Source organism: Papaver somniferum, unplaced genomic scaffold (genome assembly GCF_003573695.1).
Source record: "Papaver somniferum cultivar HN1 unplaced genomic scaffold, ASM357369v1 unplaced-scaffold_133, whole genome shotgun sequence".
Lineage (NCBI taxonomy): Eukaryota > Viridiplantae > Streptophyta > Magnoliopsida > Ranunculales > Papaveraceae > Papaver > Papaver somniferum.
Window position 1 is genome coordinate 5,429,236 of NW_020622492.1, and position 13,878 is coordinate 5,443,113.

Genomic DNA, 13,878 nt, shown 5'->3' on the forward strand with positions numbered 1-13,878 from the left:
CCAGAGAGTAAAAAGCCCAATTAATACGCGACTAGACGTTAATTTCCACGTTCAAAATAAAAGAGATCATCCGAATGGAAGATGCTAATGTTGAATTTCAACGGTTATGATTATATCTAGAGTAATAATTAGAACCTCTGCAGCCACATTCTCATAGCCTCATAGGTACTCAACAGCTATAACCCACTTTAGTATTGGTTTTCGGATCACTCTTTTAAAAGAAAGTAAACAAAACCCACACGTATCTTTATCTACCGACAGAGTACCGACTCCCAGTATTTTTAAAACGACTTGAAAATATAATGGCTGTATTAAACGTAGTTTTCGTTCACGTACTTTTACTACCGACAGAATTATTACTGTTTTCGCCTGCAATCGCGCTTGCCTGCCACGTCGAATTGTAAAGCGGGAACAAATAAAACATCTCGATTTCTGCAATTTACGAACTCTTTCTTTTCCTCCGTCTAGGAATTCTTCGTCGAAAATCGGCGATATTTAATAAAATTCCTTTGTGATATCTTGGAATTCTATTCCCTTCTAAAATATCTTCCCCGATTTTGTTTTTCAAACTACTAACAACGTAATAATCGGATCTAAATTTAAAACCAAACTATTTTTCTTTTCAGTTCTGTTGTTTCATCGTAACCAAGTAGCAAATTTAAGGTAAATTTCATCTTTTTTTTTGTTCGAATTTTGGTCTATACTGAGTTTTTATTTTTATATGCTGTCTTATGGTTGTATGTTTACTTTTTTTTTTTGTTGTAAAATTAGGGTTTCAAGTTCTTGACACTGATGCTTGATTTGATCATCTGAAATAATTGTAAAAGATGTCTGGACCGTTGGATCGATTAGCCAGACCCTGTAAGTATAATTTTGATTTTTTGTTTGATCGTTGTTGCTATTATCAGCTTGATACTGAAATGATTTTGACTTTTTAATTTTAGGGTTATTTTTTTTGTTCCTAATTTGCCTTAATATTTTCTTTTAACAGGTTTTGAGGGGTTTACTAGCGATGAAAAGAGTGAAAAAAGAGAGAGAAAATCTGATTTTGAAAATTCAGAAGATGAAAGAAGGACAAGAATGGGGTCTCTAAAGAAGAAAGCTATACATGCATCTACAAAATTTCGACATTCCCTTAAGAAAAAGAATAGTAGGAGGAAAAGTGATTGTCGCATTTCTGTTTCTATTGAAGATATTAGAGATGTAGCTGAGTTACAGACTGTTGAAGAGTTTAGGCAAGCATTGATTCTTGATGAGTTACTTCCCACCAGACATGATGATTATTACATGATGTTAAGGTAAATGGTATGAGTTGATTACAGGTTTTTGATGATATCTTACGTGCCCCAAATTGGTGAGCATTTGTATGTGCGAATTTGTGCTAAATGGTATGAGTTGATTACAGGTTTTTGAAAGCTAGGAAGTTTGATATTGATAAAGCAAAGCACATGTGGGCAGAGATGATTGAATGGAGGAAGGAATTTGGTGCTGACACTATTAATGAGGTATTTATATGCAGAAGCAACGTACTGTAAATTAGAATTTCCTTTCGATTGTATGTTATGATAAATTTTTTGATGTTGGTTGTTTCTTTTACTAGGATTTTGAATTCGAAGAGTTTGACGAAGTTATCAAATACTATCCTCACGGTTATCATGGTGTGGATAAGGATGGTAGACCTGTTTACTTTGAGAGACTAGGGAAGGTTGATCCTAACAAACTCATGCAAGTGACAACTATTGATCGCTATGTCAGATACCATGTGAAGGAGTTTGAGAGGACTTTTTCTGTGAAATTCCCCTCTTGCACCATTGCTGCCAAAAGACAAATTGACTCGAGTACAACCATTCTAGATGTCCAAGGGGTGGTGGGTGTCCCATCTTCTTACTATCTGTTCTTACTAGAAAACTTAAATAATGGAAAGTTATTGTAGTTGTAGTCTAATTTGATGTTTGCTTTTGCCGATCTGTATAACTAGGGTTTCAAGAATTTTGGCAAGGCTGCACGTGACCTTCTTCTGAGGCTGCAGAAGATTGATGCAGACAATTATCCGGAGGTACTTAATAGTAGTTTTTGCTTCTATTCGTTCCTACCTTTTAATATCTATACCTGTGTTAGGATAGTCTTATGGACATATGATTAATGACATGCATGGCAGACCCTTCATCGAATGTTTATCGTCAATGCGGGTGCTGGTTTTAAGATGATCTGGAGCACTGTGAAGTCCTTCCTTGATCCCAAAACTTCCTCCAAGATTCATGTATGCTAGAACTCACTTCTATATGTTGTCAATCATTTATCTCTAAATATTAACTCGTATGTGGACTGGATTTTCACTCAGTTCTGTTTTTAGGTTCTTGGAAACAAGTATCAGAGCAAACTGCTTGAAGTAATAGATGCCAGGTATTAGTTTCCCACCCTTAGAACAGTGCTAACTTCAATCAATCCTGTAGATGTTTTTGAGCTGTTGTTTATACCTTAAAAGAAGTGTCTGCAAACTTTTGTTTTCTCAGTGAGTTGCCAGAGTTTTTCGGTGGTAGCTGTCATTGTGAAGATCAGGGAGGTTGCCTTAGGTCGGATAAGGGTCCATGGAAAGACCCTAACATATTGAAGGTAATTGATTTAACTCCAAAACTTCTATTTTCGATAGGTTATACTGTTACGGTTGACGTAGTAGATTTTCTGCTGTTAGTTACAGTTACCGAGTTTTATGTGATTCAGAATTGTTATGAATTACCTGTACATGTACTCTGATTCAGATGGTTGAGAATGGGGAAGCAAAATGTACTAGGCAAATCGTGAAGATTTCCAACAGCGAGGGAAAAATTATCACCTATTCCAAGCCATATTATTCTTTGGTACCTCCTTTTACTTCATCTTTTAAACGTCTTTGCTGCGGCTAATGAGTTACACATTATATCTTATCTAGTTTAGTTTGCTTTATTCTTCTTATTATTAAATCCTTACTTTTACTTCATCTTTTTCAATGTCTTTGCTGCTGTTAATGAGTTATACATTTATTCCTATATTAAGTTTAGTTTGCTTCATTTTCTTATGAGTTATTCATAATTTATTATGTTTGAATCAGGTAAAAGGTGGTGATACTTCTACAGCTGAGTCTGGATCAGAAGCTGAAGACATAACCTCACCTAAGGCACCTAGGACTTATGAAAATCCTCGGTTGACTCCAGTTCGTGAAGAAGTAAGTATTCCCTGATTTATATGATGTCAATGCTGTGTGATTTGTTACACAAAGAAATATACATTTTTATGTGCTTTCACACTTGCGAATTTGATGAGTATTTGGATTATTGTTGGTTGGTACTTGGTTGTCTTGTCTGACGCTGACAAATGATACGGGTGCATCTGAAACATACCAAAATATTTACTCCCTTATGGATTAGATTTCTATGTTGAATGTTTTTGACTCAGCAGCTTTATTATATGCATTGTTGAACACAGGCAAAATTAGCTGGAAAGGGAAGCCTCTCTAGTGCATATTTGGAGTATGATGAATATGTACCCATGGTTGACAAAGCTGTAGACTTTGGATGGAAAAAAGAAATTGCACATCAGATATCTTCTGCTTTAAAAGGTTAGCTACTTTTAAGGATTCAATATATTTTTAGACGTTCAAGGTTCGAATTCTGTTCCATTGAAACAAAATATTTTTGACTTTTAACATCTAACAAGATGAAGATACCCGTTTTTTTTTTCTGTGTATATATGGTAAGCTTTATTTGTGTTTTTGGCGTTTCTGATACAAATTGACAAATCATTCTCTGCAGGGAAAACAATACCACTGCCCGAAAAACAAATGTCTAAAACAGGACTTAAAGCTCGAATGTATGCTATGCTTATGCTCGTCTTCACAACTCTTGTTGCTCTTTTTCACACAGTAACTTTTCATGCGGCCAAGAAGCTTCCCAAGACAGTTTCTGACTATACTAACTTCATCGACCTAACAGTGGAACCAATGCCCATGGAAGATTTCCGTCCTCCCTCTCCTACCCCAGAATTCTGTGAGGCAGACCTCCTCTCATCCGTGCTCAAAAAATTGGGGGAGCTTGAGTTAAAGGTGGACACCCTCCAAGCTAAGCCATCTGAAATGCCCTGTGAGAAAGAGGAGTTGCTGAATGCTGCGGTTTGTCGTGTAGACGCTCTGGAAGCAGAACTAATTGCTACCAAAAAGGTACACTGCCTTCTTTTGCTTTTCATTTGTGGCAGTATCAGTATATTAATTTATATTGATACGTATGACGTTAAATTTTAGATAAACTTGTATGCTTTTACTCCTTCAAAATTCATACTCATCTCGCAGTTTGTTTGGACTATAAATATGTAAACAAATATACACATTTATAACTCAGCATATTAATATGTCAGACCTTTATAGTCATAATATTACATGCTAATACTGCTTTGTACCTGGCAGGCTTTGCATGAAGCTCTAATGAAGCAAGAAGACCTGCTTGCATATATAGACAGCCAAGAACAGGCCAAGTTGAAGAAGAAGAAGAAGTTTTCTTGCTGGTGAAAGTGCAACTCCTAATTCGCGGCAAAGCTAGGAGTTCTTTCGGGGTGGAGCATTACATTGTGTTTGTATATGTGAGAAAAGAAAAAAGAAGGAAAAATTGTGAACAGGCTAGTAGGGGCACAAAAAGTTACGCCTTGAACAATTGGTGTGACACTTGCAAAGACTTAAAGGCAAACTTTTACTTTGGGATATATACTAATACTCATTTCGTCCTGTTGAAAAGGATACTTCTTATTTTTGTGTGTATTTGCAAAACTACTCTCATGATGAGAAATTTGTGTAAATAGTGAAAATCTCTCTTTTAGTCGGATAGGGAAGGTAATACGTGTTACAGGGATCCTGTTGTGGTTTAGTATCATGTGTTGCTCTGTCTATGTGCCCACGAGTAAATGCAGAAACAAGTGGGCTGATCCCAATTTACAACTTCACTGAAAATGCGTGTATCATTGAACTGATATATCATATTTGGTCCACATACTATGTTGGTTCTGCAACATTCTGAAAGGTATTGTGCTGGTTATACATGAGCTCCTTGCGGAGTTTGGATAAAGGGTTTACAAGGAAGTTCAGGTCTACTTTGTACCCAAGAGCCAAGTAAATAGGAGGGTCTTGCACTTCTATTTTCACACTATTTCATAGTTTTGAGGGACATTTTTCTTGATGAAATGAAAACAGTAGCATATTTGAAGATAATATTCTGGGATATGCTCGTATTACAATGCGCCTAAAAAAAAGCATATCCGAATCGTATAACTTTACTAGTTCGAAAATCAACCGTCGAAAATTAAAGAATTTGCAACTGTTAAAATTAAGATTGGTAGATGATTAGGTTTAATATTTTGGAATATGCTTATTTTCCGTGGATATGTAGAGCATTATCAAACGATCATATCCCGAAAATGTTAACTTCCGATACGTTACCATTCAAGTTTTATTAAGCAAAATATCACCCAAATTGTGAGATAGAATAAAAACGAAAATTTATAGGATATTTAATAACTCTTGCCGCGATTCATTAACATATATATGCATACAAGTATTAAAGACTGGGAACCTTTGTATGCAACCAAATCCTCGACCTTGTTTGGGAGTTTCAAAAACAAAACATAATACAATTGGATAGAGATTTGAAGAGCTGAAAGATACAGCTCCCACCAAGATCACTAAAACCACAAACACCAATATACACACATATTTTAACATGATATATACGCCTGAGTCCGAGCATCACGTTAACGGCTTTCTTCTAAAAGGATTCTTTTCCAATCAGAAACCAAACAATTTCTGCATGAAAACACAATAAATGATTCCAAAGGACAATGTAAGACATTAATAATTCAGTTCATGTCTTAGTAACTTACCAACTTCTTCTTCTTTTTCTTCTTGTCGATGTAAGCTAAAAGTTCCTCCTGTTTTGCAAGGGCTTCGTCCAGAGCCTGCAGAAGCAATAATAACCGGTAATTGTTAGCTTAAATTTATACCAGCGTCACCCTTAGCAGTATACAAGCGAAAGGAATTCAAAATTCCACAGAACCAAGATCCAGTGGTTTGCACCTTTTTAGTCGTCAAAAGTTCTTGCTCCAAAGCATCAACACGGTTTAGAGCAGCATTCAACATTTCTTCTTTATCAGCTGGCATTGTTGCAGGTTTCGAGCTTAGACCAGTCACCTTATCTTCCAAATCTGCCATGCGCTTCATGATAGCGTAGTATTCAGGGCCATAAATGGTGGCCATGGGACATTGGTTTGGGGCCTGAACTTTAATCATGGTGTCGACACCGTAAACTTGGGTAGAATATAGGTTGGCATCTGTCAGCCTCTTTGGCATGCTGCGTGTCAATCTGATCATAGCCATAATTCCCATAATGAATGCCATGATTGCAGTAAAGATCTGAGAACTGATTCCTTCATGACGCTTGCCAGCATTAACAGGGAAACAAGCTGCCACTACAAGACCCGAACATGATATTTCAATAAATTAAACATATGAGTTGCTTCGTCAAAAAAATATAAACACTTCCGTATTATATTTAAGTTAATTATGCGGAATCTAGCAGTGTGAGACTATTGTTTTTTTACACGCCCTCTCACGTGTAAAGCAAGTCATTCGGCCTAACACGTGGATACATGTGACTAAATCGGTATATATCGGCCACTCGGCCTACACCCCGGTGTACAAGCGACAAAATCGATACACTTCGGCTCGACCAGTAACTCGGCCTACACCCGGCGTACATTGACCACTCGGCCTACACCCCGGGTGTACAAGCGACAAAATCGATACACTTCGGCTCGGCCAGTAACTCGGCCTACACCCGGCACAACTGATCTGGGGCCTGACTCTGATACCATGTTAACAATGAGTGGAGAGGCCCTTCCATATTATATTTTGTGTCATGGTGTGGAAAACTAGCGCTGTGGGACTATTATCCTTTCACAAAGTACCTTGAGCAAAAGCGAGTTTATCATTTTGTGTCATGGTGTTCCAGGTAGCATCCACGCTCTTGTCAACCATGGGCATGAAGTCGTCGTACTTGTAGGGGTTGGGGAATGCTGCTTTGCTAGCTTGAAACTGTGCATAACAAAATATATGATCACGGAATATACTAGATTCAAGAATGACGAAAGCTTGGAAAGCTCTTAATTTGGGCATATAGCGTAAGCTATCAAAATATCCACAAAGTCCGAGCGATGGGAACGACTTACTTCCTCACGCACAGGAGAGAGTTGGGGATGCTCAATTTTTTCTCTTGGTAGTTTGGGAGAGAGGGCATCTGCTTCCAAAAACGTTTCCACAGTGGAAGAGTCACATCCCTTCAGTTGGAGTAACAATCATAAAAAGTTAGATAAAACCTTGTTGACTCAAGGTGTTACAACAGAAGGGAGAGAACACGATATTCAGTTTTATTGTAACACCTTTGTTGGGTATACAATCTCATCCTCGGAAATAGTCTTCTCATCCGGAGTGCTCATGGTCTTGGTACATTTGGCTTCACCATTTTGGACAGCCTGGACAATTGCTAAATACTAGTTAGTTAAATCAGAAAGACAGAATAGAATTACAGGAAAATAAGTTGAAATGGGGGAATGAAGTAGTTAATAACCTTCAAAATTTCAGGGTTCTTCCACGGCCCTTTATCTGAGAGCATGCAACCACCGTGTTCAGCACAAGTGCAAGTACCACCCAAAAACTCTGGCAACTCACTGATACACATAGGAAAGAATGTGTGTTAGGAGATTAATACAACCGCCCATACTAGAAACAGTAAAATCAGGTTTAAATCACTCATTAGTAAGAACCAAACTAGAACAATAGTCCCATATCATAGTGATCGATCATTTCAGAGCTTACCTAGCATCAATTACTTCAAGCAACTTGCATTGGTACTTGTTTCCAAGAACCTAATAGAGAGAAAACAAACACTATTTGTTGAGTTCCTTAAATGATGATGAATAAATAGATTTGTATATCAACAACAACAGTTTCAGAGTAAGATTTTTGCTTACATGGATCTTTGCTGTGGTTTTTGGGTCAAGGAAAGATTTGACAGTGTTCCACAACATCCTAAAGCCAGGGCCTGCATTGATGATGAACATGCGGCACAAAGTCTGCAGTGAAACAAGATAGGTTTCCATATGACATTACCGTTCGGGAACCAAGAAGATCGATGCTGGAGTCCCTATTCTTGATAAGAGCAAGGATATACCTCAGGATAGTTGTCACCATCAATCTTTTGAAGGCGCTGAAGAAGATCCCTAGCAGCTTTGTTGAAGTTTTTGAGTCCCTATAATTGAACCAGTATTAGATGTTATTCATGGGAGACATATGAATCACTAACATAAAGAAAATCGTTTTGACCAAACAAACTGATTCTTGTGTTGAGATTATTAGTCCCACATTGTGGGTTATCTAAGATCCTGCGGCTTATAATACTTAGGGCCACTCCACCCATCGCCACTAGAACAGGCTATTTATTTTTATTTACCAATTGGTTTTGATTTTGATCCTCTGGATCAAAGAGTGATTTCATCTCAATATGATTCAATAATGTGCAAGAGGCAATATCGGTTCATCACAAAGGTTAACTTTATCAAGAACATACCACTCCCTGCACATCTAAGATAGTTGTACTCTGGTCGATGTGCTTTTTTGCCGCAATTGAACAAGCTGGGAACTTAGTAATGAAGGTCCTTTCAAATTCCTGGACGTGATATTTCAGATATCGGTCCATGGTTGTAACTTGCATCAACTTTGGAACATCGATTTTACCCAATCTTTCAATATAAACAGGTCGTCCTTCCTTATCTACTCCGTGGTGTCCTTGAGGATAATACTCACGAACTTGCTCGAGTTCAATAAATTCAAAATCCTGAAATGCATGAGACGAAACAAGAGAATTCAGGTATACATGACAAGTGGGAAAGCGCAGCATAAAAAAAAAGAAAAGAAAAGAAAAAAGGTAGTCCATCAAAAGTGACCAACAATACCTCCATAATTGTATCAGCACCAAATTCCTTCCTCCACTGAAGCATGTCAGACCACATTTGTTTTGTTTTCTCAACGTCGAATTTTCTGGCTTTCAAGAATCTGTATCATAAAATAACAAGCCATTGATTTTAACAAATGATGTATTCGAAGTCTTGGTTCCTAAACAATATAACAACATCCATTTACTTCGCCTATGAATTGATGGTAATTAAAGATGGGAAGAACCTGAGCATCAAATGATAATCATCGTGCTTTGAAGGAAGCAACTCTTCCAATATCAGGGCTTGGCGGAAAGCATCGACAGCTAGTACTTCCTCTTCCTTGCGAACATCCTCAATGGCAACAGACATAACTCGACTACTTCTCCTACCCCTTTTCAGGGAATTCCTGAACTTTGAAGATGCATTTATTGCTCTTCGTCTCAGAGATCCGATCCTAGTCTTTCTCTCATCCTCAGAGTGTTCAACATCCGATTTTTCAAGAACTGTAAATAATATACATAATATGAAATAAGAGTGAGAGGTATCAAGCTGAAAGGAGTCTCCCAAAAGCTATTGCGCAATAGTTATCTCGTCTAGCTTACGCGATCTGGTTACGCTTTGCATTCTCATGGAATATTAAAACCATAAATGATGTCTCAAATCGAAGAGCTCGTTATTGAGCTTTGAAGCCTTAATCTAGCAGACTTGCATTTTCTATAATATTTTTTTCATTCCAGTGTTACGAGTTTGCAGCAGCCAAGTATTTGAGCTTTAAGCAGGTAAGCTATAATTGGATTCTATGCTAGCTTTACTTACCGAGTCTTGAGGATCGGTCGAGGTCACCCATATTTCTTTGTTGTGATCTCGCACTCCTGCAAACAACAAACGGTAAGGAAATTTAGCACTCACACAAAGTTTGCACGATCATAAGCATAATCTACAAATTTCTTAAATTCCTGCCATAAAGATGTACAGTTTTGAACATGTTGTTAACAAAAGAAATCAAAAACCAGAAGTAGGAACTGTGTAATTTAGACGAACCTGTTGTTACAAAATCGACGAAACAAAAAAGAGTTAGACGACGAAAGAGAAACGAAAAAGACATTACCTCCGGGCGAAAAATCAATGACTTTGGAAGTCAGAGAGAAATGTTGTATAAAACACCCGGATTATCCTCTGATCATAAAAAGCAGAACACTAAAATTAGACCTTGTATAGAAACTGAATAATTGAGGATTTCACGACGTGGTTGGATCTCATGTCAAGATACTTTTGTTGACACATCAATCCTAATTGTCTTTTGAGAAGATTTTTTTTTTTGTTAGTTGTTGCTGTTTGACATAGTCGCCTTATTGTCGTCATAACTCCTTCTCCTAAGTTTAGTTTCTTGACGAAATGTTTGCCACTCCGTTCAAAGTAAACCTCTAAGCTCTAACTAACTAAACTAACTGATTAAAATCCTTCCCTATTCCCTCCCTCCAAATTGTCTTCTAAAATATCCCAGTAAAAGTATCTAGTACTATCCTGTCTTACATTTATCAATTTAGTGTTGTTCATCTGCGGCCCTTGAAACGTTAATTTGATAAATGGAGTGAGGTAATCGATGTAGACTTTTGAGCAGCCCTACGGGACAAAATAATGGAGTATTTCCGTTTTTCTTCCTTTTTTTTCTTTTTTGTTTTTCTTGTTTTTTTGGGTATATTTAATGATAGTCTTAAAGATTAGGTGTCGTTGGTGTTGCAACATGGTGGAATTCCACAAATCAAGATGAACTAGTTTGAAACCCCTACGCCCCTGGCTGGAATTTCTTACACTGTTAGTTCATGTCCACTGAGGCGGGGATTCACCTCGCATCCCTTCTAATAAAAGTTCTAATAAGCTTATATAATTACAATCAAATAGATTGACGATTAACACGGTTAAGTTTTATAATAAGTAATATATAATATTATTATAATTTAAAGATCTAACATGGTTCCGAAAACTAATTTCGTGAAATATAATAAAATACAAATAAACTAAAATAAATAGATCTACAGTAAAACTTTTTTAAAATAATACTCGATAATATAGTAGTCTCGCTAAAATAATACAAATTTCCAGTCCCGATTCTGGTCCTTAGTGCTAAAATAATAAATTCGATAAAATTATAATATAATACATTTCAAAAGTTCGTATTAACCATTAATCAGTCCAAAATATTGTATAAAATAATAATTCTATTAGAAAATAAAAAATAATTTTCATACAAATTAAATTTTCTCAAAATATGATTCAATGTTGGTCTATTTTTCTCTGAAGTTCAAATAATAATTATCTGTATAAAAATCGTTTTTCATGGAAATTAATAAGATTTATTACTTTAAAAACAAATGCATGCCATTCTAAAAATATTTTCGTTAATCTATCTTTTTCTATATTTTTCACTTTTAAAATTTATTTCACTATTTATCCTAAGATAATTTATTGTTATTTTTTTAATATGGAAATTCTATTTTTTTCAAATAATTTTTTAAATTAAGAATTATTATTTAAATTAATATATTATTATTATATGTATACAATAATAAATTATTATTCTATCGGTTAAGTAATATCTCTTTCAAATAATAGGATTTGGGTGGTCCCGAACCTATTATTTTATATATGTTTTACTATAAGTAATCTCAAGAGTAAAATATTTTAAGCTATAAGGATATAATTAGATTTTTAGTATTTAACCTGTGCTTCGAAACGGATACTACGGGAATTGATCCTTAGTTGGGCGAAGCCCAGCACTCGTCCAAGAAGGGATCTCAATTAATAACTGCAGCGTACAATGAAAACACCAATTATCATTTTATTTTATTTTTTGAAGCAATCATTTAGTAGATTAATTAGCAATCGGAACCAAATTAGTCACCAGTTAATTACGTTGTTGGAGATCAAGAAATCCTCTTAAAGAAAATACTTTTGATAAAATTATACCGACTTTTGAAATCAATAAGTAGTTCATTACATTACCTATATCAGTACTATTGGTAGTTAATTGAAACATCACACTTTCTATATAGTGGTATCAATATCTAATATTGGAGACACTAAAAAAACACGATATTAATATAGAATAGATTGACAACTCTAAATGGTGCACAACGGATGAATTGCTTCCCTTCAAAGAAAATGTAATTAAGGAAACACATATATATTTTTCTTCAGAAAATCATATATTTGTATTAAGAATTAAGGGATCAACTTAACTGCTATTCCAGGCTCTAACTTATTATATTTAAATGAAAAATCACTCATTAGTCATTATATTGGCATCGATATCTGATATTAGAGACACTAAATAAAATCATGATATTAATATAAAATAGATTGCCAACTTTAAATAGTGCAAAACATATGAAGTGCTTCTCGTCAAAGAAAATGTAATTAAGGAAACACACGTATATATTTTTCTTCAGAAATCATATACTTGCGTTAAAATAAAGAGGCTAACTCAACTGTTTTTCCAACTTCTTGTAGTTGAATGAAAAATCACACATATAATATAGTTGTGTTGATATCTGACATTAGAGACACTAAAAATAACATGATATTAGTATAAAATAGATTGTCAACCCTAAATATTGCAAAGCATGCAACGTGTTTCCCGTCAAAGAAGTAATCAAAGAACTATCATTAGCCATTATATAAAATAGATTTTTAAACCTAAATAGTGCAAAGAATATGAAGTGTTTTCCGTCGAAGATGATGTAATCAAGAAAATGCATTGACATATCTTTCTTCAGAAATCATATAATTGTGTTAAGAATAAAGCGGTCAACCCAGCCCAGGCACCAACTCCTTATATTTAAATCAAAAATCACACTCAATATATAGTTGTATCAAGTATATTATATTAGAGACATTAAAAGAACACACAATATAACATAAGATAGTTTCCAATTTTAAATAGTACAAAGCAGATGAAATGCTTATCGCCAAAGAAGTTGTAATCAAGGAAATGAACTTACACCGCACTCAGACTCTGTTTGATTTTTACTTTAAGCGTAAAGATTGTCTACTAATTAATGATTGGAGTACCTTTATTGGCAAAGGGAATCTAAATTGTATTGACTAATTAAATAATCTGCTAGTTGGATTTTTAGTGATGCATATGGCTAATTTTATTGTGTATGCATGGATATTATTTTGGATTGAAACAAAACAGAAAACTCTATTGGAATTGAACGATTAAAGGGGCGATTTTTTTTTACATCAACCGTAGGTCAAGTTAACAAAGTTTCGTTACGGCATGGTCTATAAAACAAAGAAATTTCCTGCGTATAGACCGTTCGAGAAAGAAAATGAATAAAACTATAATTCAATAATCTAGCAGAACCCCATCCAAAATATCAGAAAAATTTATAAAGGAAAGCCAAGAGAGAGTAGAATGCTCTTAGGACAATAACTTAACAATGTTTCTTGGGATTTACATCCACCCTTATTCCTATTCCATATTAACATTTATCCTTGTGGTCCTACATAGAAATGAAAATGATGGACGACGCCATTATCAACCTGGTTTATAATTATATATTCACTTTTACATCATCGAAAAGACTTGTACATGTTTAGAGAATATATTTAAGATGACACAGAGAAGTGTTCATTTTACAAATGTCCAAATATAAAACAGACCCCTGTTTGTCGAAATCACTTTGGCCCTATACAAGATTACTGCTAGGTATTATTTCATCTAGATCATAACGTGAGTCTGGAAAAGATATATTATTCTTCACCCAAGCTATATGTTGAGGTTGCAACATGAATATTCTAAAATCATGGTTTTCTGTCCCAAGGTTCATTGTCAAAGTTGGTGTTAAACGAAGTTATCAGGATGAG

General features: G+C 35.3%; 2 protein-coding genes across 3 annotated transcripts; one reads left to right on the forward strand and one right to left on the reverse strand.

Moving 5' to 3' along the window:
- Positions 1 to 429: 429 nt before the first annotated feature.
- LOC113333448 (phosphatidylinositol/phosphatidylcholine transfer protein SFH8-like) lies at positions 430 to 4,849 on the forward strand. Its single transcript, XM_026579924.1, has 14 exons — positions 430 to 663; positions 772 to 861; positions 992 to 1,298; positions 1,406 to 1,505; positions 1,601 to 1,867; positions 1,979 to 2,056; positions 2,159 to 2,260; positions 2,354 to 2,403; positions 2,514 to 2,613; positions 2,760 to 2,858; positions 3,089 to 3,202; positions 3,463 to 3,595; positions 3,789 to 4,192; positions 4,436 to 4,849. Exons 2-14 carry the CDS (start codon positions 828 to 830, stop codon positions 4,535 to 4,537), a joined length of 1,890 nt encoding a protein of 629 aa, XP_026435709.1. The 5' UTR covers positions 430 to 663; positions 772 to 827; the 3' UTR covers positions 4,538 to 4,849.
- A 656-nt stretch (positions 4,850 to 5,505) lies between these two features.
- LOC113333692 (phosphatidylinositol/phosphatidylcholine transfer protein SFH12-like) lies at positions 5,506 to 10,215 on the reverse strand. 2 transcript variants are annotated; one of them, XM_026580125.1, is made up of 15 exons: positions 10,115 to 10,215; positions 9,823 to 9,878; positions 9,251 to 9,509; positions 9,025 to 9,124; positions 8,640 to 8,906; positions 8,244 to 8,321; positions 8,044 to 8,145; positions 7,889 to 7,938; positions 7,641 to 7,740; positions 7,453 to 7,545; positions 7,243 to 7,350; positions 6,982 to 7,108; positions 6,092 to 6,483; positions 5,899 to 5,973; positions 5,506 to 5,821 (listed from the first exon to the last, which is right to left on the reverse strand). In XM_026580125.1, the coding sequence occupies exons 2-15, from the start codon at positions 9,851 to 9,853 to the stop codon at positions 5,804 to 5,806; spliced, it is 1,800 nt and encodes a 599-aa protein (XP_026435910.1). In that variant the 5' UTR covers positions 9,854 to 9,878; positions 10,115 to 10,215; the 3' UTR covers positions 5,506 to 5,803. The 2 variants fall into 2 exon arrangements, with proteins under 2 accessions (XP_026435910.1, XP_026435909.1); XM_026580124.1 differs by having other exon boundaries at positions 10,048 to 10,140.
- Between the last annotated feature and the right edge of the window lie 3,663 nt (positions 10,216 to 13,878).